Here is a 21737-nt window from a genome sequence, read left to right as displayed (position 1 = left end):
CCAATACATAATTAGCTTTTTATTGCAAGTGCTGAGCAGCAAATGCTCTTCTTCACGGTATCGCGGCCTGCCAGGTGCTGAAACACTCATCCCACTCTGTCTTCCCAGATTTCCAAAACACCCGCAAGCGTTCGAGGGCAAAAAATACACCATTGGAGGCGTATACACCTTGGCTGATGGAGAGCAGCAGACGGTCTACGACGGCCTGCCTGCCAGGAGGAGCGCCGCCGAGCGACGCCCCCGCCACCATCAATGGCCAAGCCAACGCGAGGTGGTCTCCCAGCGGTTGCGACAAGGCCAGCGCGAGGTCCACGATGCCTTCGGTCGACGCAATGCGATGGGAGGCATCAAACGGCACACCCGCGTATGCTGCCAGCGTCATCATGCCGTAGAGCATTGTGGCGGCTTTGTACATTGCCGCCAGTTGAAAGCGAACCTCTGGCTCCGGTAGCACATACCTCTCCCTCCACGTCTGCGGCTCAAAGCTCGCAATGATGCGGAAAATTGCCTGCATCATCTCTCGTACAATGCCGGTGCTGTACTGTCCGCCTGCTATCTCTCGTCGTGCGCGGTTGATGTCTCGAATGCAAAGGAAGAGCTGTGTCGGGCAGGGGAAAGTCTCCATGAGCTCATCTGCGCAGTACGCGTATACATCTTCATTAGTAAAAAAGGCTTCCTCGCCCATCTGGTCAAAAGATGGGGATGTCGTGTTCGTGATGATCATGGACCTAGTATGACGAGACGCGTCAGTTATGCGAATGCTCTCGCCAGAAGCACTTCACTACTGTAAACGAAGGGGAAGAAGCTGCGACTTACATCATGACCAAGAACACCGAGTTTCGGTGGATTTCGTGGTTGTCCAACGCCACCCGAATTCCACCTGTCGCCTTTACCCCGGCGATGAACCCCCGTAAATGATGGCGCAGGGTGGGAGTGCTCACTGAGATCTGTCTACACGGTTAACATGAGCCAGGAGACTGGGCCAAGTGGTCAAGAGATGGCTGGTGCAATCGAGCAGGGGCAGCGGGAGACGGATGGTGTTGTAGCAGCGGGCAAGCGGGTTTCAGCAGCTTACATCAGTGGCTATGAGCAGCGAGACTCGAGAGAGAACTTGCTTTTCGAGGTATTTTCCAGGATCCCCAATGTCAGTACCGAGTTTAGCCAAGACTTGGCCGGTATAGTGGCTAAATTTGCGCTGAACACTCGCCAGATCACCCAGCCAGCCATCTCGAGTCGGTGGCGGGCTAGAGCGCCTCTGCTGCGTGAAGTAGTGTCCCAAGACGAATCGTATGCGGCTTTCCATGGTATGATCAGGCACCCAAAGTGCTTTTCGCTTGGCTTCCAGGTCCTCAGCCGGGAATAATGGGTCAACGGGAAAGGCACTCAAAATGATCCCAACTAGGAAATGGTGTCAGTGTCACCATTTGCTAAATGTCTGCGAGACTTAACGCTATATATGTCGGTATCTACGGGTGGAATAGAGCTCACATATTCGGCAGGATGCGATCCAATCATATTGTAAAGGCGTGAGTCCTCCCAATGCCACCGGTATTGGCATAATAAACGAGTTTGCGTCTCGGCTACTCGGTGAGTCGAGGGCCACCTGCACCACGGCCGGGTTCCGGTCGAAATGGCACTTGACCCCTCGCTTTAGACAGCGTCCGCACTCCGGCCTGAATTCATCGCATTTGACATGCCTCAGCCTGCATGGGTAGCCATGAGCGTAAGCGCGTGTGCTGAAGCGTTGCGGCACTGACAGGCAGTGCAGAAGGGATACGATGGGATGAGAACTGTCACCGTGGCACAGGGCCAGATGTTACGTCCAAACTGCAAGCAAAGAGAACTCACCGACAAGTCAGACACCCCGTGGTGGCTCTCGGTGCCCATCTCTTCGTCCTCCGCCCAACAGGCCGTGTCGGCGACACGCCAGTGTCAGATGCCGGACTATCGATGCTGCGAGGCGTCTTATTGGGGGGCACAATGCGTTCTGAGATTTCCATGTTGATTCAACTTGTTCGATGACGCAAATCAAAGGCACATAAAATTTGCCGCCCAGCGGTCAGCATGATGACATGTTGGCATTGGTTGCGTTGTGTTGTGCGAGATCTCCCGCGTAGTGGCGCCTGTAAGATGCCTTACTATTTAATCGGCGGGGTTGTGGAGGCGGTTTGCCCGATAGCTTCGGCCTTGGCTGCCAGACTCGGTTGAAGAACGAGTCAACGACCGCCGTGAGAAGACTTGCGCTAGCTGCGCAGCAGCCTTTTTACGACAGAGGGTTGCAGAAAAAGGATTTCCGTGCCATTTTAGTTTTCTTTTGGTTATAGGGTAGTAGTTTGTGTTTATCAGAGCGCAACAGGTTTTACTGAGACGCAGTGGTCAACTGGGTATTTCTCCAATATTCGTCCATGTATGTAGTCTAAAGAGCAGCCTGGCCACTCCATCTGTGCGAAATCGCCGTAATGCTCCATCTACCAAAGGATGAGAGTGATGTGGCCGGGGAAATGATAGCAACTACAAATCAAGAAAAGAACAGCCAAGCAGATGATTCTCCTTCTGTCAGCAGAAATGCTGCGCCTCCCAAGTGTGTGTATGTGTATGTGTCTCGCGTGCTAACGAGGAATGGGTATCTGGTGTGTATGGATGAACAAATAAAAAGGTAGGGTGCATGAGAGTGTGCAATGAGCAAGAGAGAAATGAGATGCATCCAGCCGCAATAAAGAACAAAGGAAACAGAAAGTATTCTTAGAAAATCAGACCCGGCCAATTAGGCAACAGCCAGTTATAAAAGCAGCAACACATAGCCAGCATCCCGATGGATGTCAAACAAGTTCGCACCATGCTCGCATGCAAGCGTCCCCATCCAGTATTTTTCTCCCCGCACAGTAGAGAAAGAGTATGTGGTGTAGTAAAACAAAGGCGTCGAAAGAAAGTGTCGGTAGTGTCGGGAAGTGGTGGAGAGGTGCGATGAGGCAAAGTGGGCACGAGAAAACACCGTTCTCGTCGTGCAGTGAAAATATGAAGGGAGAGCAGAGTGGCGATGGGCGCTATGCCTGACTACCAGGTCATGCATGCGAGGTTATGTATAGAATATTGTCATATGATGGGTTATGGTCATTGTTAGGAGCCATCTTCGTCTGGTGGCAGCTCGATGCCACTGTCGCGATCTGGTTGCGCTCTGGGCGGTGACACAGGCGCTGTTTCCTTGACAGTCAAATCGTGGTCATCGGTATCTTGAAAAGACAGGTCATAGTCGTCCTCGTCGACGGGAGCGAGTACACGGCCGCCGAATTCCACGTCGGAGACGCGAACGTGATACTCGAGGGCCTTTTGCCCTTCTTTGATGAGCGCCTCTGTCCAGCTCAGGCAACGCTTGATGCTCTGGTTCATCTTTTGGCTGTCAATCAGTAGTTCCTGGTGCTTTGTGAGGTCGAGCTGCAAACGTTTCTCATCACGCTTGCGACGCACAGCGCCCATAGAAATGACAGACATGGACGTAGTCTCAGCCATGGAAACGTCCGACTCTTCCATGGAGTCGTCAAATTCCGCTTCTCCTTCGTCGTCCTCTTCACTCTCTTCGTTTTCGCTAAGATCAGAAAGCTCAACGGCCGGGTCAGTGAGGGCTTCTGATACAACGCGGCTGTTAGGCGCAGATGTGAGGGACAGTCGACCGGAACGAGAAAGACGACGATAGCGGCGCAGCTCAGCTGTCTGTTTGCGAAGTTGCCTCTCCAGCGTTCTGTTGATTGCTTCGAGGGATGCGTTTGTGATTTCGAGATCCTGGACCTTGCGTTCTCTGCGAGCGTTCGCGACGAGCTCGCTCACCCCGTCGGAAAGGTGAGACTTGCTCGGGCTCTGCGGCTCCGACAGCACGTCTCCTTCCTCATCAGAGCCTTGCAACTCCTCTGCGGCATGCAAAAGTGAAGCCATAGTCATGGACGCCTGTAGCGGTCCGGGGCTAGCCGGTGGTGATGCACTATCGGAAGGATTGGGTGATATAGTCAATTTCGGAGGCATCTGCAGCTCTGGGCCGGGGCTGGCCGTAGCTCGAGACTGGCGCCTGAACGATTTTGGTGGCGCGTCAATACTAACTCGCCTCGTTCCACGCTGACCTTCGGGCTTTTGAGATATCATCGAAGGCGGACTCGTTTGCGATCTGTTCGGTGACGGGGGCGACATGGCCGTTCTTAGGATCGGGCTCAGTACTGGTGTAGGCGCTGGATTGCTCTTCAGAGGTGATGTAGGACGTTGGACGACACCAACGACAGTTGCAGAGGAGCCCAAAGGAGGGCGGCCACCAGGTTGCAAACGAGGTCCCGAAGACAAAGCAGAATTGGAATTAGAGCCGGAGAAGGTTGACTTGGGCTCTAGCTCAGGCGCGCCGTTTGCATAGAAGAACTTGGTAGATAAAGGATCCTGGACGTTTAAGTTGGAAGGAGAGAGCAAAGGCGCCGACTGTGGTGTGCTAGTCGCAGAGCGATCCACGCCGCTGCTGGGAGCGGCATTGGCGTAGAAGAAGGTAGGGCCCTTTTGTATAGTGGATGGTGGTTGGCGCTGCTGGCCAGGAGTCTGTGCATTCTTTGCATCGCTGGCGTAAAAGAACTTGTTGGCATCGTTGAGATCGGCCGGCATGTCGGAGGGCTTGAGGCCACTATCTGGAGACGCGATCAGACCTAGGCCGCCTGGGCGCGGACTATCACGATCCCATCCATCGACACGGTTATCCGGGTTCGGTGTGCCGGTAGGCGTGCTGCTAGTGCTGTCGACACGGGTCTGCCTATGGCCAGTTCGAGGAGTCACATTTGTAGCAAGAAAGGCAGAGACGGGAGAGGCCACATCGTTGGAAAGCGTGGGCGCAGTCCCTTGAGGTCTCCTTGCGAGCGAACCGAGAACAGGAGTACCCTTGGATGCAACCTTGGGGGTGAGAGGGGCAGCACGGTTTGCGGCAGTTCGAACGACAGAGGGCGGCTGCCTTGGTCTATCTCCAGGCGGCATATTGAAGTGCGCAGAGGCAGTATTGTGGTTGAGGCCAAGCGTTACCAAGTGGTCATGGTTGCCGCGAGGCCGGTGAGGAAACGCGGCGGCGGCAAGGACGGGATGCAGGGCAGCAGCAGGTGGATATAGATGAAGACTGTGTCGTTGGGTCGAATTCGTAAACGAGGCAGAGGCGGCAAGTGTGCGATGATGAAGTGAGACGCTCTGTCGGCTGTGCTGAGGATGGTCGGCCTTGTCTGTCTTGGATGTTGACGAGCAGCGTTCCAGAGTCGGGATTGAAGGTGGTTGAGGGGCTTGGCGAGAATGGCCGCGGCGGTGCGGCAACAGAGGGGAGCGCGGATTCTGGCGTCGTTCGTTGAGGTTGCGGGTCGCTGGAGCAGGTCGTGCAGATAATGAAGCGACGAGGAAGTAAGCTGGCAGGTGCATGAGCCAAACGTTTTTTTTTTGTCCCGGCCCAAGACCAAACAATCACAGACCGCGACTAGGTAAGTTAGTATGGTCAATGGAGGAGGTGTACACACCATCTCAGCGATGGCGCGGAGCCAGGTGAGACGAGCGCCGTGACACCTGGCGAGCGACCTGGCACAGCGCTGGCAGCTCGCTGTGAAACGCATGTACCTCGAAATTACAGCGGCTTAATAGGGGGGTAAACCGAGGGGCTGCCCAGTTTTGGGCGGTAGCTCCACTGGAGGCGCTGGGGCTACAGGGGCCTTGCAGGGGACGAAAAGCGTGTGCACGTCGTGTCTTGGCCAAGCAAGACACGCTAAAATATTTAAGCCTGGGCTGCAGGAAAGTCGGGATATTTCTGCTGCCTCGTTTTGCTGCCAAGTGGTCTATGCACGGCAGATTGCGATATTGCAGCCCCATCTTGACGCAAACGAGTTGTCAGGACACGATATGTCACGAAGCGGTGATGGGGCTGGGTATGAGAGAGTTGCGCGTACACCTAGCCGTTGAGAGAAAGAAATGGCCATGGCAAGTTCGCCGTTGAAGTCTACACTGTTTACCTTGTTTATCTGCGGCGCATCAGATTGTTTACTTTCATGCAGCGTTCCCAGGGCACTCAGTGTGTTCGCGCCAGAACCCCACTACCTACCTAATAAGGTAGCCGTCCTGGGACGAACCCTGAGGAGCCTGCATTTGGTTAGTGCTTGCAGTGGGATACTTTGGAGGCTTGCTAGCAGATGCATTAAAATAAACCGCTGTCGTCATAATTCGGCCTTATATAGCTTGGAGGGACCATGCATAAACGCACATGATTGTATGCATTGAGGTAATGATAACTGTTTGCTACCTTGTCGCTTCATCAGCCTCTCATGCCTAGTTCATCGGCTCAGAAGCCAGGTCGTCGACAAGTTCATCTCACCCAAGGCCGGGCCTCTCCTGTCCCTTCTGCCAGCGCACTCCAAGCTTAATCGCTTGGGCTGAACCACCACACATTGGTACATTCGTTATGCATGACACTCATTAACTTGTTCGTCCACGACGCTGCACATTCACCCCCCCATCATCCGAAAAGAGAATGACATCAACATTTGCCGCTTGCCATCTGTAATTAAAACTTTAGATCGTGGCTTTTGCCCTCATCAATCTTGCCTGCCTTGCTGCACAAAATGTACGAGTCAGCGCATGACACCGTACAAGACCCCAGACCATAATGAGCCACTCTTATGCGCCTCGCAAGCGCCCACCCCGCCAACGCCGCCACACCTGACCTCATCATGCTTCACATCCATTGATCATCCTCCATTCCCACCGATTCCTATCCCCATCCAGCCTTATTAACCCATCTCATCTGCAACAGATTTCATGCTTATGGATATTAATATCTCCATCCTCCTATCGTCCCCTTCAACTCCCCATCCTCGGCCTATGCCACAATCTCATTCCACATGGCCACTCCGGTAAGGCCAACTGACGACGGAACATTGGATGCCGACGTTGCGTCACCAGCTGTAGGTCATGTTGGAGCTTTTCTTGACAGCACCGAAAGGGCAGATGATGCTTTGCCAGGTTCCCATGCGGCGCGCCGGCGATGGTCCATGACGCAGCTTGTCGACACTACAGTACAGGGTACCTTTAGCAATGCTTCACGCTTCGTACAATGGCTTGACACCACTCCTGGTCGAGGTGTCCTTAAATGCACAATCGCTTATACACTGGCCAGCATGGCCACATTTGTGCCATTCTTGTCTGACTTTCTCGGCAAGCCAGATGGGAAGCATGTCGTTGCCACCATTACCGTATACTTCCACGCCGCTCGCTCGACTGGCTCAATGATTGAGGCGATCCTCATAGCCATTGTTGCTGTAGCGTATGCCGAACTCGTGTCTCTCATCTCCATGGCCACCTCTGTGCTTGTCGGCTCTGTTTTCGGACTGGCTACGCTGGCTCACGTACTGGTTGTCGTCGTCTTCATCGGCGGCGGGTTTGGTTTCATGGGTTGGACCAAGCAGCGCATGAACAATCCGCTTGTCAATGTCGCCAGTACTCTCGCTTCTCTCGCAATTATATCCGTCGTCACAAAAGAAACAGCCGTCATTGACAACGTGTTTTCGAATCAAAAGATTGTGCAAGTCCTCAAGATGCTCATTATGGGGATCACCTGCACTGCAGTCGTCAATCTGCTCCTATGGCGGGTTTCTGCACGTCAGCTCGTGCGAGCGTCCATCACCCAGACGTCAGTTTCGTTGGGAAGCATGCTGTCCGACGCAACGGCCAGCTTTCTTGCCAGCGCCAACCACGAGGCTGCCTCGCCCGACTTCCCTGACTCGTACACCTACTCTCAAGCGCACTCCCTCTTGCTGAAGCATCTCCGTGAGGCTAAATTTGAGCATTATCTGCTTGGCCATACACAGATCTACAGTCTCGAAAGATCAACCGTCAGATCTATTGAAACTCTGGCTCAGTCCATAGGCGCCCTGCGCAGTGCTGCCAAAGCTCAGTTCGCGCTGCTGAATGGTGACGGTCGCGACGCCATTCTCTTCCAGATTCACAGCGCTTCGGCAACGCCCTACATCCCCAGAGATATCGACCCATTCTCCTTTCTTGGTGAGGGAGGCACGCAATCGTCAGATTCGGGCTCTAAGGAAGCTCCGGATCTTCGAGCTGCTGGACGCCTTTTCACCGGGTTTGCGGCTGCGATTAGGCAGCCAATGCAGAATCTGTCGGGAATTTTGTGCCAGGTACTCACACAAACACCCTTCGCTGGTGCTCCTGACTACACCATTCAAATCAACGATGCCTGCCGCGGCGAGCTCACAAAGCGGCTCGAAAAGTTCAATAGTGCGCGCGCAGATGCATTGCAAAATTTATACCACCTCATTCAGCAGGAAAATGACAGTGGCCACCCGCAGATTGTGCTTGAAGAAGTTGCTGCAGCTTGTGGCCATTTCTCATTTACATTGCAGAGCTTTGGCGAGGAGATGAAGAAGTACCTGGACGTCCTGGAAGATCTCAAGCACAGTTACGACCGTAAACAGTCCAGCTGGCGCTGGCTTCTGTGGTGGCGGAAGAGCAAATCTGACCATGGCCTGGCAGCGCTGCCCTTTGACGCGCCAGAGGCCGAGGTCCTGGTTAAGCCGATTAGAAAGTCAGCTGTGCCAGCAGGTATTCCGCGTTCGATGCGACAACGCCGCGATACATACAAGTGGGACGCGGCTCCTAACGCGAGCAAGATTATGTCGAAGCTGTCACAAGCCTTCCTTCACTTCCTGCGAAAGATGGCGCGGGACGATGGTAAGTGATGCAGATAATTTTACGCCGTGCTTGCCAAACTAACCTTTTCACAGTCTTGTTCGGTCTCAAAGTTGGCATCGGTGCAGCACTTTGGGGCTCGCTTGCTTTCATCGAGGCGACGCGCGAAATGTACAATCACTATCGTGGTGAATGGGGCCTCTTGTCATTTATGATTGTCTGCTCCATGACGGTCGGTGCATCCAACACCACGGGCTGGGCTCGATTCCTGGGAACCTTTGCAGGTGCCTTCTTTTCGCTCTTCAATTGGACGGTAAGCCAAGGCAATGGGGCCGCGCTTGCAATTCTAGGAAGCTTTGTCGCCTTCTTTAATTTCTATCTTATTGTGGCCTGCGGTCGTGCGCCACTGGGACGCATGACAATCCTAGCATACAATGTGTCGACTCTGTACGCTTATTCACTCAGCCAAAAAGTTGACGATGACGATGACGATGACGATGAGGGTGGCATCCATCCTCTCATGAGGGAGATTGTCACGCACCGTGTCATTTCAGTTTGCGCAGGCATTGTGTGGGGTCTAGCCGTGTGTCGATTTGTTTGGCCCATCTCCGCGCGCCTCAAGTTCAAAGAAGGCATCTCGGTACTATTCCTGCAAATGGGTCTGATCTGGCGCCGTGGACCGCTTGCCATTCTTCTACGCTCCGACTGCTCTCAAAGCTACCTCAAGTCCGGCGAGCAAGTGGCGCTGCAGCGCTATGCCGACCGTCTCGAGTCCCTCCGCCACAGCGCCGCCTCCGAATTTGAGCTGCGCGGCCCGTTTCCGTTTGAGGCCAACGGGCGCATCCTGCGCAGCGTAAACCGCATTCTGGATGGATTCTACTCCATGAGTCTGGTCGCGCAGCGCAAATCGAGCCTGTCCAGCGGCGAGCGTGCGTTGCTCGAGTACACGTCGCGAGAGCGCGCTGTGCTGTGTGACCGCATTTGCCACATCTTCCAAGTGTTGGCCAGCTCCACGATGCTGGAGTACCCGCTGACTGACGCGATTCCGAGTATCGCCCGCGCGCGTGACCGACTCTTGAGCAAAGTGTTTGAGTTTCGAGAGGCTCACGCTGCACGCCGCCAGGCAGTTTTGGGTGTCGGTTCGCCCTCCACTCAGCAGCAGGAGCTAGCCTGGCAAGAATCCGGGTTTGTACTTGATGTCGCGGTTAGTGAGAAGGACTACGCGCTGCTGTATGCGTATGCCCTTGTGACGGGTCAGGTGGAAGACGAGCTCAAGATTGCCAGACAAGAGATTGAAGGTCTTCTTGGAGTACTCAAAGACGACCCGCTTCTTAGCGAGTGAGAAGGAAGCCAGCCCAATTTGACTGGTACAAGTGCAGGCGGGCATGCATGATACAGAATACCATGATAAAGAATGCCCCGTCTAGATTGAAGTATTAGAGCACACGACCCAACAAATTCATCAGACATTTCAAAATTATGTATTACACTCGCTAGATGCTCAGACAACTTGGCACATATTTACAGCTTCAGCCGGCCAGCCTCAATTCTTTTCCAGTCCTTGTCGCCAAACGGCACATACGTGTCGCCCTTGAGCCAGAACATGGTGGCGCCACTCTGGCGGGCCTCCTTGGACGGCTTGACGCCCATCTTGCGCAGGTTGTACTTTTGCTGCTTGTTGGTGCCCGTGGTGTCGGCGCCCAGTTCCGGCACGACGCGCAGGAACAGGGGTACCGCGTAGGCCGGCAGCGTCGACCGCAGGTGACCCGCGAGGCTGCGGAGCGTGTCCTCATCCGGCAGCGGCCTGTCGAAGCACACGGTCACGCAGCCGGCGCGGCCGTCGTGGTGCGGCAGCTCGATGCCGTAGACGTTGGCCTCGCGGACGGCCGGGTGCAGGCCCATGACCTGGCTGACCTCTGCGGTGGAGACGTTTTCCGACTTCCAGCGAAAGGTGTCGCCGATGCGGTCCATGAAGAAGAGCAGGCCGTCGCCGTTTTGCTGCAGCACGTCGCCGGTGCGGAACCAAGCGTCGCCTTTGCGGAAGACGTCGCGCAGGATCTTGGCGTGCGTCGCCTTCTTGTCGTTGAAGTAGCCCTGGAAGCGCGACTCGAGGTCATCGGGCCCATCGGGGAGGCGGAACAGCATCTCGCCCGAGGTGCCCGGCCCCGCGAGGCGACACAGGCCCGTGGCGGGGTCGCGCGCGGGCGCGTCGGCCGCCCAGTCCATTTCAGCGAGGGCCGTGTCGCGGCCGACGAGCGTGCGCAGGAGCCACCCCGCGCGGCCGACGGCGCCGGTGCCGTAGTCGTTGCTCGAGAGGTTCCAGGTGGCGAGCGTGCCCTCGGTGGCGCCGTAGAACTCGGCAATGGTCTCGACGCCGAAGCGCTCCTGGAAGCGCTTCCACACGTCGGGACGGAGGCCGTTGCCAAAGGCGATGCGGACCGAGTGCGCCTTGTCAAGGTCGGCGCCCGTGACGGGGTCCTTTTGGGGCGGCGCGGCGAGGAGGTAGCGCAGCGTCTCGCCGACGTACTGGATCACGGTCGCGTTGGAGGCGCGCACCTCGGGCCAGAACGTCTTGGTCGAGAACCTGCGGCCCAGAGCGAGGGTGCTCCCGCCAAGAACGGTGGCGCAGAAGCCGAGCATGGAGGCGGAGGCGTGATATAGTGGCATGCACTGCCGAAGATGGTTAGCAACTGCATGCAGTCTAAAAGAAGAGCATACGAGGTCGAAGAGACGGCAGTCTTACTGTATACATGACATCGTCGCCGCGACCGAGAAAGTTGACGCTGAACTTGGAGCTGACAATGAGCTTGGCCCACGACACAATGGCGGCCTTGGGCAGGCCGGTAGTGCCCGATGTGAAAATGAGAATGCCCATGCTACCGGTGGTCTGGCCACCACGGTCGCTGTCTGGCTGGCGCACCGCCTCGGACGTCCGCGCCGCACCCTGCCGGTCCTCGTCGAATACGACAATCTCGATACCGGCCGTCTCCCGGCGGACTAGCTCGTCTTCAAAGTGGCTGGCCACGGCCGGGTCCACCAGGCAGACCTTGGCCGTCGACGACTTGACGCAGTGGGCGAGGGGCATGCTGGTGAGGTTAAAGTTGATAAAGGCGGGCTTTGCGCCGATGCTCCAGAGCCCCCACCAGAGGAGGAGGAAGGTGTCCGAGTTTTGGAAGTCGAGGGCGACGACGTCGCCGGGCCGGATGCCGAGGCGGTCGCGCAGGTAGGCGCCGTGGCGCAGCACGCCGTCGTAGAGCTCGCGGTAGGTGTAGCGTTGGCCATCAAAGAGCAGCAGCGGCTTGTCGGCGTGGCTGGCGCTGGTGGCGTAGGCCTCGAGCGCGTAGAAGAGGTTGAGGCGGTCGGCCCAGCCGCCGTAGACGATGCCGGCGACGCCCTTGAGGATGCCGCCGAGCATCAGCGCGTCGTACCAAAAGGACGACCGGGCGTTGAGGTAGGCGGCCGCGCCGAGGGCCGCGGGCACGGCGAGGGAGAGCGGGACGGCTGGAGGTTCATTTGGTGTCAGATGCGGTTGGAGATTGTGTGTGTGAAGGAGTAGATGTAGTTGGGCGCGCATCAAGATACGTACAAGACATGGCGGGCGAACGGTCAAAGCCTCCTGCCCCGTTGGTAAGGCGAGTGAGACAGGTGGCTTAGAGCGAGCAGGGGGGAAGATGATGTAGTCGACGAGCAAACTCTCAAAGGACGAGGCGTAAGAACAAAGAAGGACTGCAATGACCGAGTAACGAGGGAAGTGATGGAACCAAGATCAGGTGAGCACAGAACTAGAAGCTGGCTACTTGCTATTTACCGTCGCTCGTTGGTTGTCACCAAGTATATATTAATTATTATAGACCCTCGCAATTGGCACTACTCCGCAGCACTTTTGGGGGTGGAGCAGCCCCCCAGTGCTTATTAGTTCGCCGCGACTCTAAATAAAAATAAAATGCCCTTGTTTTTGCCTGATCTAGCGTCGAAGCCGAGGCAGAAGCTTGCCGAAGGCTTGTTATTCTTAGTGACCCCTCACGCTTCCCCTCATTCCCTGCGCGCCAGCCTGCCCCGTCCCGGCGGATTTGCGGGGGGCGGAGCATTAGGAGGACCGATTACATCAACTTTCAATTTTCATTCTTCTGTTTTTCGCAGGCTCTTCTTTCTTACCGTGTCTGGATGCAAGCCACATATGACTCCTTCTTGGTTTGAGAAATGTCGTGGCTGTGGCTGCAGTCTAGTTATACGAAGGATGTCGAGGTCGGTGTGGTGGTACGCCCCCCCCCCCCCCCCCCCCCCAGGCTTTACCGTTTATACGGGACAAGATGTGCTGTCAGGAAACACCATTGCCGCGGAATTGCATGTCCACCATCCCTTGTCGTTGCAAATTTGTGCAATCGACTTCTCTTCTCAATAGCACCTTTTGCGCCCCCCTCTTTGATCACCACGCCCATCTATGACCGTGCCGCAGGGCCGCCGGCCGGCAACCCAGCCCATCCCGTAGTTCCGCTCCCGCTCCATTTCCGCTATAGGCAACCCGTGGGACAAAAGCCTCCAATGACACGGCAGCTAGCTCGCGAAGGTTGAGACTAGCAGAATCAACGTTGAGAATAGCTTTTCGTGTGGAGAAAAATGGTTGTACAAAAAGGCGAGTCGGCTGCTTCAAATACTTGGCTTGTGGCACATAACCGGATAGCTGCAGCAGTTCTTAGATTGCCGACCTGCGATGGACCGATAAACGGAGCGGTTATCTGCCGATCTGTGGTACGGTTCAATCGGTAGGACCAGTCTCATTTCCGGGCTTTAGTGTTTGGCCATGTCGCCAAAAAAATCAGGTCAACTACCCAAAGCTTATTGCTTTCTCCCTCTCGATGCGTCATGGTAGCTACGTTCACCACCCCTCTTGATTGCCTCCCAGAGCCGCGGGCATCCAAGGTGTTGCTGCTCGCTGTCGCCGTGTCCACCATCGAGGTCGAGGCGGTAGGCTGGCCCCAAGTCACCGTTTTAACTGGGCAAGCTTCGTGGCCGCCGCGGCCCATGCGTTATAACAATATTGATTCCCTCTGGGATACTTCTGTCGTCCCCATTAACATGATCCTCTTCTGGCCCAACCCAAAAGCATAGCCACCACAGCTCGGAGTATATCGGAATGCATAAGCTTTGAACTTGCAACCATCCCGGAGACTAACCTCGAGAGTGCTCTCGTCGAGGAAGCCTACTCCACGGCGAGCTTAGTCGTTCAATGTAAACAATGGCCGAACTCGTACTGGCTCGTCTTGGTCGTCATCGCTGTCGAGGTTTTCCTCCCACCACTTGGCATCTAGCGACATCGTGGTTGCCCGGAATGACAAGTTTGGTCTCTGCTGCGCATGTTGCAAGGCTTTCGAGAGCGCAGCGATAGTTGGAGAGGCCACCGATCATAGTGAGATCACCACAGTGGATGAGTACGTCGACTGCAGGTAGGGACGCCGGGTCCGGAAACGCATGGTCGTGTGTGTCGGACAGAACAAGGAATCGGATCTGCTGCTGCGTCACGCCGAATGATGGACGTGGGCGATATCGGCGGAGCTGAAACTCCGAATACAGGTCTTCAACTATCAGGCAGATAGTACAAAGGCCGGATGGTATCTTGTAGCGACTGTCAGCATAGCAACGCGGTAAAATTCGTGTTTTCTTGGAGGGTGTTGGATGCACCCGACCGAGATACGGAATATTTAATCTGCCGATCTGCACTTGACCGAGATAAAGTATCACGACGCTCCTGTTTTCCAGGCACGAACCGCCCAAAACGAAATTACCTTTTGCCACGTCCATCAGTGGCTTCGTGGCACACTTCTGGAACGTGCCACAGCGCGGCAGTAATCAGCTGTTCATAACACAAGCTACTTTTTTCTCACCGATATTATGACTGCGGAAATTTTGCTCCTTCTTTCAAAACACAATATTGGCCTAAATCCATATATGTGTCATGTGGATGACAGAAACAGGCGCGTCGTCAATGACTAGAGAGTAGTGTGCTTATTTATTAGAAATAACCTTTTATGTTATTATGCTTGTCTTTGAACGTCCGGTCTCTGTGTACTATTTTCTAATTGGCTCTTTTTATCTTTTCTTTTCTCTTTCTCTCTTATTCTTCCTAACTTTTCTTACTTTTCTTACCCTTCTCATTTTTTTCTACTTATTCTTCTCTGTATTCTTCCTTTATTATTTTTCTTTATCCTAATTTATCTTGTTTATCCAGCTCTTCTTATTCTCCTTGTCTATCTTAGAGTTCCATACTAGTGCTATTTTTTTAACTCGTAACAACTTGATACTGGAAGCCTCTCTTCGGCCATGGTGTGCTTACCGTACCATTGTGGCTTTGCCCGCTTTCATGGCAACTCTTTGATAGCATTTCATTGTCAAAACTGAGTATCACATCCCAATGAATACGCACATCACGTTATTCAAGAGTCAATATGCAAACTGTTTGCTTCCTACTCTGTGTCGTGATATTCGCCCCACCGCCAGCACCACGCCGCCAGCCTTCAATTGTCAGCTGCCACTAAAATCGCCTAAAATCGCCCGCCTTTCCCATCAATCAGCAAAAACGCCCCCTGCTGCAAACCTCTGTCCATCAACGCGCCTCTGTGCCGTTAGCCTTTCTTTTTTTCCCCTCCTCCTCCTTCTTTCCTTTCAAGCGCGCGCTTTTTTTGCCATGGGCCTTATCGGTCTCTCCCTCATCGTCGCCTCCGTTGTCTACGTCATAATTCGCCCGCCGTCATGGCTACCGCCGACGCTCCTCGCCTGGCTGCAGCGCAGCGCGATCACGCCTGCGATCACTGATGCGCGCCGGCGCGACGCCGACAACGAAAAGGATGACGCAAAGAACATACAGTCTTCTCCGCCGCGCCCGACTCCGACGATAGTAGAGCCCCGAGACGCGGACCGAGTCGCCACGCCGCCGCCGCCGCTGCCGCCACCAGTGTTGACGACGACACTGGTGCAGCCACCTTCCATAGCCGTCGAGCAGGACGACGAGCTGGACGAGTCTCCCACGACGCCGAAAGCGACAGCTGTGCAGCCCAGTATGCCGCCGCCACCGAGCTTCTCCCTCTCGACCGAGTCCATGCCGCCGCCTCCCCGCCCGACGCCAAACCCATCCTCGGCATCTTCCATGATGCCTCCGCCTCCTCTCCCGTCACGATTGTCTGCGGCCCCTCGCCCTCCAGTGCTCAGCCAGTTCCCCGCCGCCAACTCTGCCCAGCGCGCCCGCGGACCAGTCCCCAACCGCGGCCCTCCGTCCTCGGGCGGCGGTGGCCTCGCGCCGCCGCCCACGCACACGTCCATCCCGGCGAAGCCCAGCCGGCAGGTGACGCTCGACCCGGGCCACTCGCCGCTGGACTGGGCGCGCATCTCGGGCGGCCCCAACGCCGACCTGCGCGGCGTCCCCGCCTCGACGCCCTACCTGCGCGTCACCCCGTCCATGCTGCGGCGGCAGACGGGCCGCAAGGGCAAGGACGCCTGGATGGCGCTCAACGGGAAAGTCTACAACGTCACACCGTACGCCAAGTTCCACCCAGGCGGCGTCCCGGAGCTCATGCGCGGCGCGGCGCGCGACGGCACCCGCCTCTTTGGCGAGGTCCATCCCTGGGTCAACTACGAGAATATGCTGACGGCGTGCCTGGTGGGCATTCTGGTCGACGAGCCCGAGCCCACCGCCGCGGTGCAGCCCCAGAGCGACATGGAGGCGATGGACTAGCGGCTGTGGTGCTACTGCTATGCATTAATATTCGGCGTTTGGTTGGGATTAGAGGCCTTTGTCATACTACATCGCAAATTCATTACAATAGAAGAGATACCCTTGGAAATAGAACAGTGTTTCTTTCATCATGTACAGCAATGTGCAGTGTAGTCCATCCATGACTTATTATGGTACCCAGTTTCATGCGCGCGGTCTCCTTCCGAATCTAAACTTGAGACCCTCATCACTGTCATCCTCACTGTCATTCACCTGAGTCGGCTGCGGTGGCGGGCGTTGCCTCTTTGACGACTGCCCGGACAGCGTGCTTGTGGCCGGTCTTTTACCCAGGCTCTGCGACATTGGCGCCGACGATTGGCTGCGGCTGCCTCTGGAGCTGGCATTACCCCGTATGCCGGCCCTCTTGCCATATGACCCCCGAGGTGGCTGGGAGTCCTCGTCATCCTCGGGGTCCGCGACGTCGCTATCGTCGTTGCCGTCTCCAGGTCTTTCGCTCGTTTGTCGCGCGATCCGGTCCAGACCGCTGGATATTTGCGAAATAGGCCGTGGCGACTCACCTCGTGGCGCTGACTGCAATCTGCTGCCCAAGTTTGTCCGTGGCACGGTTTCCTCTTCCAGCCAGTAGTTATCTCCCACGCCGAATTTCTTGCTCTGCACCTCATCAACCGTGATAATTGTCCGCGCAGGCTGTCTACCCACTATTTCGCCACGACGCCGAAACCTTTTGAAGTTCTTGATGCCGTTCCATTTAGGGTCCCAGCGACCATCAGCAATGTCCTGATCCCTGGTGCGCGTGCTGTCCCCTGGTTTGCGAAGCTCAACCTCCTCGACAATATTCAGTCGCCGAATTTCCGCCAGGTCGATATCATTAGGCAATTGCGCGAGGTCTTCCTTTTCAGCTCTTGCACGAGCCTCTTGTTCCTGACGGTGCCTTGCAGCTTCAGCGAGGATATTCATCTCCTTCTTTTCCTTCTTGATGGGCTTGGCCGGTTCTGCTGGGGGCAATTCTGGGGGTTCTGGTGCGAAATCGCCTCCCATAGCTATTTTTTGTCTCTTGAATCTGGCAGCGGCTGGCGCCATTCCTTCCATGAGGTCGTCTTCTTCTGGCGCACCCCGTTTTTGCGTCATGTTAGAATGATCCTCAGGGGCTTGATCTGGTTCTTGTGATACAAACAAGCCGCCCTCTTCGACAGCTTCATTTGGCCGAGTTGCTTGGGCAGTCGGCGGTTTTGCCTCCTCCATTTCAAAATCTGAGCCGTCATCGAAGCCCATGAAGCGCCTCTTTACTGGTTTCCTCATGCGAGGTCGTCTTGTGGTAGACTCAGGTTCGAGTGCAGAAGTGGGAGAATCTCCAGATATCTGTGGTTGCGATGGAACCATCGACGTACCTGACTGTTCTTCTGTCTCGAGTGGCCGCCGGAGCATGCTGGCATCCTTGGTCAGGATAGCCTCCAGGAACTCGTTTTGTTCGATAGGTCGATGGTCCAGCCGCAGCGAAACTGCTGTAACGAACTCTGTGTACCATTGTACATGATCGCCCTTGGTCGGCAGATAACGTACAACCACGACACCTTTACCTTCGCTTCCATCGTCAAAACTGCCGAGGCCTTTTTCTCCAGCCACCCCTTTGACGTATCGAGCAAAGTCGTCCGACAAAGTCTCACCAGGTGTAACCGTTTCAATCAAAGCTTTACCTCCTCCATTTGTGATTGGGGCGAGCAGGTTGTTATACTGCGTCGAGTCATAAAAGATAAAGGTATATCCATCAAAGACATCGATCCGGCCTCTATCTGGCTTGTATATCTCATCTGGGTGCTCGAATGGTTCACCGCCACGAGGCGGCAGGTGCTTCACCGGGTCAGGCCACGACTGGTCAAAATTTTGCTCCAGTGCGCATGTTTGTGACCCATTTCCGTCGTCTACTGGATGTGCAGCTTGTGTCAAAGCATCGAGAAAAGACTCGGTGACGATGAACTTGCCATTTATCAGCGCCTGGAGACCCTTGGCAGTATTGCGCTTCTTGGCTACGACGTGTGTCGTGAAATCTATGTTGTAGTCGACCAGCAGTTTGATGTCCAGCTGCTCATATCGGGTTCGGAGGGCATCGATCGGTTGTGCTTGCAGTTCTTTACTAGAAAATGAAAATGTGAATGCGACCGGTACCCACGTCAAGCTACCAGAACCATGTCAACGGGACCACGCAAGCGGAAGATGGGTAGAATTACCGAAACTTGTTGGGGCACTTTCCCATTGTCATCTCGACGTCCTGACCATTCTCAACCACACATTTTGTGCCCTTGAGTTTCTTGCCATTGATCACGGTGCCGATTTTAGTCGCCAGGTCTTCGATTGTGATCTTGGAACGTCGAGAGGGATGCAGGGCGTCGCCGTCACCCACGGCGTCGATTGTGATGGTTAGGTGTTTGCGAGAAATTGTATTGTGTGAGATTGCAAGCTGACCAGCTATCTAACGTTAGATTCCGCGAATTCGCAGTCTGCTTGATCTGCCACAACTCACCCTCAGCCACTGTGCGTCCAAAGAGGTATGTCTTTCCTGGCCGTAACCATAGCCGGCGGCCTGGCCATTGCGATTAGCAGTCAAAACCGGCACAATTTGTTCTGCGACGTTTTTCGCAATACCTTCGAAAGCCTCCTCATTCTCCAGCAGCCACATCGCGAGGGCTCAGTAACCACGGGCGCCTCAGAGTTCAACGGGCCACCATAAATGACGTTGTGTCGAGGTGCGTGAACAATTTTGCGGGGACGCGACGGCGCGTTGAGCCGTGCCGTGCACAACGCCAATTCACGTGTCTTGGTGCCTGGCCTGGCCACATGACGGTGCACTTTACTCACAAGCCATCGACTGCTGCTATTATATGCATTAATTTGCGGAGTACAGTGCTTAACTTGCTGCTGCGGCTACCGGAATAATGCAGATAGCTCTGTGATCACTTCACCCCTTCCAGGATCTCCCCTGTTCTAAAACCAGGATGAAGCAATCCACCCAGCCTCAGCCGCATGCAGGTCGATCTCTCAGTGAAAACTTTTCTCAATTTTAATAATGAGATGAGACATTGAGATATGCGATGACAGACCCTCACCACGGTCTGGACATCAATAAACTGACTTGCACAGGCCCAAGCAGTGGAACCTGACCAGGAGAGGGTGTGCATTAGGATGGAGCCTTTTTCCAACTAACAACTACAAACTCCACGGAGTCTGCACACACGACTCACGAGTGAGGGCAAAAAATGCCAATGTCGATCTTGAGTGATGTTGTCAAGAAACGGCCCGTTCCCTAGCGGACAGAAACTCACCGGGTTCGGCTTTCCGGCTACTGTGGGATAGTTACGGTACGAGACGGCCTTTGATCTTTGCCCATCCAGAACGGCCTACGCTCGACAACCATCGAATACGACCCGAAGCTACCAGACGCTTGAGCTATTCTTATTCTAGACCAAAAGCCGAAACGGGTCTCCGATGGTCCTCTTGCAACGGCTCGGACACCACCCAAAGCTTGGTAGTGTGGGAAACTGGATCACACGGAACATGGCATTTGTCAAAATGAAATGTCTGATTAGCTAAATCTTTGGTATATACGCAATGGCTGCCACAGCCCGAGTCTGCTTGCACATGCTGAAAATAAACCACCGCCTAACGCCATTTTGTCCAAAATCATGCGTCCACCAATTCTTGTCCCATCCTTGTCCCAATTAAATTATATCAGCACTCGAAAATGCCACATAATGTCTGCAATTTGTAAAGAGCTCGCATCTACGCTCCAAGCTCAACAGGCGCCTGCTGGACTGGAGCTCGTGGCTGCGCGTGTGCCGGGTTGGGCGACGCCGCCTCCATCTCGCTAGGCTGGTAGCTCGAGGCCATCTGTCCCTGTCCGGAGAAGGGAGACCCCACCGAGCTCGGCTGGTACATCGGATCGTTGGCCGGTTGGTTGGGATATTTACCGGGCGCGGGCGCATGGTATTGGGGGCCTGGGCTCGACTTCTTTCTGCGGTACAGGAGGAACGCGCCAACTGCTAGGAGCGCAACACCAGCGATACTTCCGACAACAATACCAGCAATAGCGCCTCCAGATAGACCACCGTGGTTCGACGAATTGTCCGCAGAGGGCGTTCCCTGGTTGTCAGTGTCGCTCGCGTTGTGACCCGGGGTTGGAATGCTGGTGGCAGTCGATCCAGGTGCAACCTATAGACGAAATCTGTTAGTGCATGTCCAGAGCACCAGGAGAGTCGGGACTACATCTGACGTACCGAGAGAAACTTGATGCCCCACGCCTCGATACCTTCCAAGGTAGAGGGTGTACGCGTCACTGGCGACTCCGTGGCTGGTGTGACGCCTAGGTTTGTGACGACACCCGTCCAAACGATGCCGCCAGAGGCAGCAGTGGCGTGGCAACCGTACTGATTGTCCTTGCACATGAAGGAAAATGCGTCGCCGGTCACACTGACGCTGTTAGCAAACCGTCGCGCTCATACTACTGGCAAGTCGCAACTAACCTGGGACAGCATGTTATCGTGCTCACGTCCGCGGAACCGCCTGACGTTACGGACCCAGCCGTTGCGCAGGCCCGGGTGTAGCCGGTGGGACAGGCGCTACCATCCGTGAGATACGGCAAGTTGATTGTGAACGAGGGCGGGAAGCAGTCGCCCGATGGCGTATTGCCGGTGAAAACAGGCGTCGGCGTGCCATACATGTTGCTGACGTAGCCCACACCTGACTCGGCGTAGAGCACTCGGTAGTAGTTGGTGCTTGCAAAGCATGATGTCGGTGCCGTCCACGTTGACGGGAAGCTGTGCAGAGACGGGAGCGCGGAAGAGCTTGTCGATTTCTTGGTTGCTGTGGGTTTAGACGACATTGTCGCTGATTTTCTTGGGCACGATGCGAGGCGGAGTCGATTTCGTTGTCTCTGAGTTCCAGGAGAAGAATGCTGATATCAAGCTCCGGTTTCGAGTTGAAAGAAGTTGGAGTTACTGGAGAAGTTCTCTGGCAGTTGGGATTGGGGTGCGACAGGGAAATATTTGTCACATGTAGGGAGTACTCCACGGAGAGTCTTAGCTAGATATTGTTATGTCCGAACAAGGCTGGGCCAACTGATAGCTCGAATGTCGTGTCATGCACGCGCTACCAAGTTGATCGTCTCCAGTTAGTTAGACAGGGATGATGAGCCTCTCTTCTGGTTGGACTCAAAGCTGGGGCAGTCCTGCAACCCTGCAAGGAGCCGTCCTTTGACAGCGCGGTTTTCTGCTAACCATTGCGTGTTCAATAAAAATCTAATAGCCATCACTGAGCTCACTACATTGGCATA

The 21737-nt window shown here is 55.1% G+C and overlaps 7 protein-coding genes across 7 annotated transcripts; 2 read left to right on the top strand and 5 right to left on the bottom strand.

The window, feature by feature from the left end:
* Positions 1 to 52: 52 nt before the first annotated feature.
* Positions 53 to 2000, bottom strand: LMH87_006794 (uncharacterized protein; the record flags this gene model as incomplete). Its single annotated transcript, XM_056204736.1, has 5 exons — positions 53 to 728; positions 817 to 947; positions 1076 to 1398; positions 1489 to 1703; positions 1849 to 2000. The coding sequence occupies 5 exons, from the start codon at positions 1998 to 2000 to the stop codon at positions 53 to 55; spliced, it is 1497 nt and encodes a 498-aa protein (XP_056060063.1).
* Positions 2001 to 3117: 1117 nt separating this feature from the next.
* Positions 3118 to 4992, bottom strand: LMH87_006793 (uncharacterized protein; the record flags this gene model as incomplete). The annotated part of the gene is made up of 1 exon (XM_056204735.1): positions 3118 to 4992. The coding sequence occupies one exon, from the start codon at positions 4990 to 4992 to the stop codon at positions 3118 to 3120; it is 1875 nt and encodes a 624-aa protein (XP_056060062.1).
* Positions 4993 to 6884: 1892 nt separating this feature from the next.
* On the top strand, positions 6885 to 10030 carry LMH87_006792 (uncharacterized protein; the record flags this gene model as incomplete). The annotated part of the gene is made up of 2 exons (XM_056204734.1): positions 6885 to 8730; positions 8784 to 10030. 2 exons carry the CDS (start codon positions 6885 to 6887, stop codon positions 10028 to 10030), a joined length of 3093 nt encoding a protein of 1030 aa, XP_056060061.1.
* Positions 10031 to 10209: 179 nt separating this feature from the next.
* Positions 10210 to 12281, bottom strand: LMH87_006791 (uncharacterized protein; the record flags this gene model as incomplete). The annotated part of the gene is made up of 3 exons (XM_056204733.1): positions 10210 to 11358; positions 11432 to 12189; positions 12275 to 12281. The coding sequence occupies 3 exons, from the start codon at positions 12279 to 12281 to the stop codon at positions 10210 to 10212; spliced, it is 1914 nt and encodes a 637-aa protein (XP_056060060.1).
* Positions 12282 to 15097: 2816 nt separating this feature from the next.
* LMH87_006790 (uncharacterized protein) lies at positions 15098 to 16414 on the top strand (the record flags this gene model as incomplete). Its single annotated transcript, XM_056204731.1, has 2 exons — positions 15098 to 15140; positions 15354 to 16414. The coding sequence occupies 2 exons, from the start codon at positions 15098 to 15100 to the stop codon at positions 16412 to 16414; spliced, it is 1104 nt and encodes a 367-aa protein (XP_056060059.1).
* Positions 16415 to 16597: 183 nt separating this feature from the next.
* LMH87_006789 (uncharacterized protein) lies at positions 16598 to 19088 on the bottom strand (the record flags this gene model as incomplete). Its single annotated transcript, XM_056204730.1, has 5 exons — positions 16598 to 17514; positions 17803 to 18587; positions 18640 to 18877; positions 18933 to 18992; positions 19055 to 19088. The coding sequence occupies 5 exons, from the start codon at positions 19086 to 19088 to the stop codon at positions 16598 to 16600; spliced, it is 2034 nt and encodes a 677-aa protein (XP_056060058.1).
* A 1100-nt stretch (positions 19089 to 20188) lies between these two features.
* LMH87_006788 (uncharacterized protein) lies at positions 20189 to 21287 on the bottom strand (the record flags this gene model as incomplete). The annotated part of the gene is made up of 3 exons (XM_056204729.1): positions 20189 to 20617; positions 20683 to 20875; positions 20929 to 21287. The coding sequence occupies 3 exons, from the start codon at positions 21285 to 21287 to the stop codon at positions 20189 to 20191; spliced, it is 981 nt and encodes a 326-aa protein (XP_056060057.1).
* Positions 21288 to 21737: the final 450 nt, after the last annotated feature.

This window comes from Akanthomyces muscarius, chromosome 1 (genome assembly GCF_028009165.1).
Source record: "Akanthomyces muscarius strain Ve6 chromosome 1, whole genome shotgun sequence".
Lineage (NCBI taxonomy): Eukaryota > Fungi > Ascomycota > Sordariomycetes > Hypocreales > Cordycipitaceae > Akanthomyces > Akanthomyces muscarius.
This window is presented reverse-complemented; position numbering and strand designations above follow the sequence as displayed.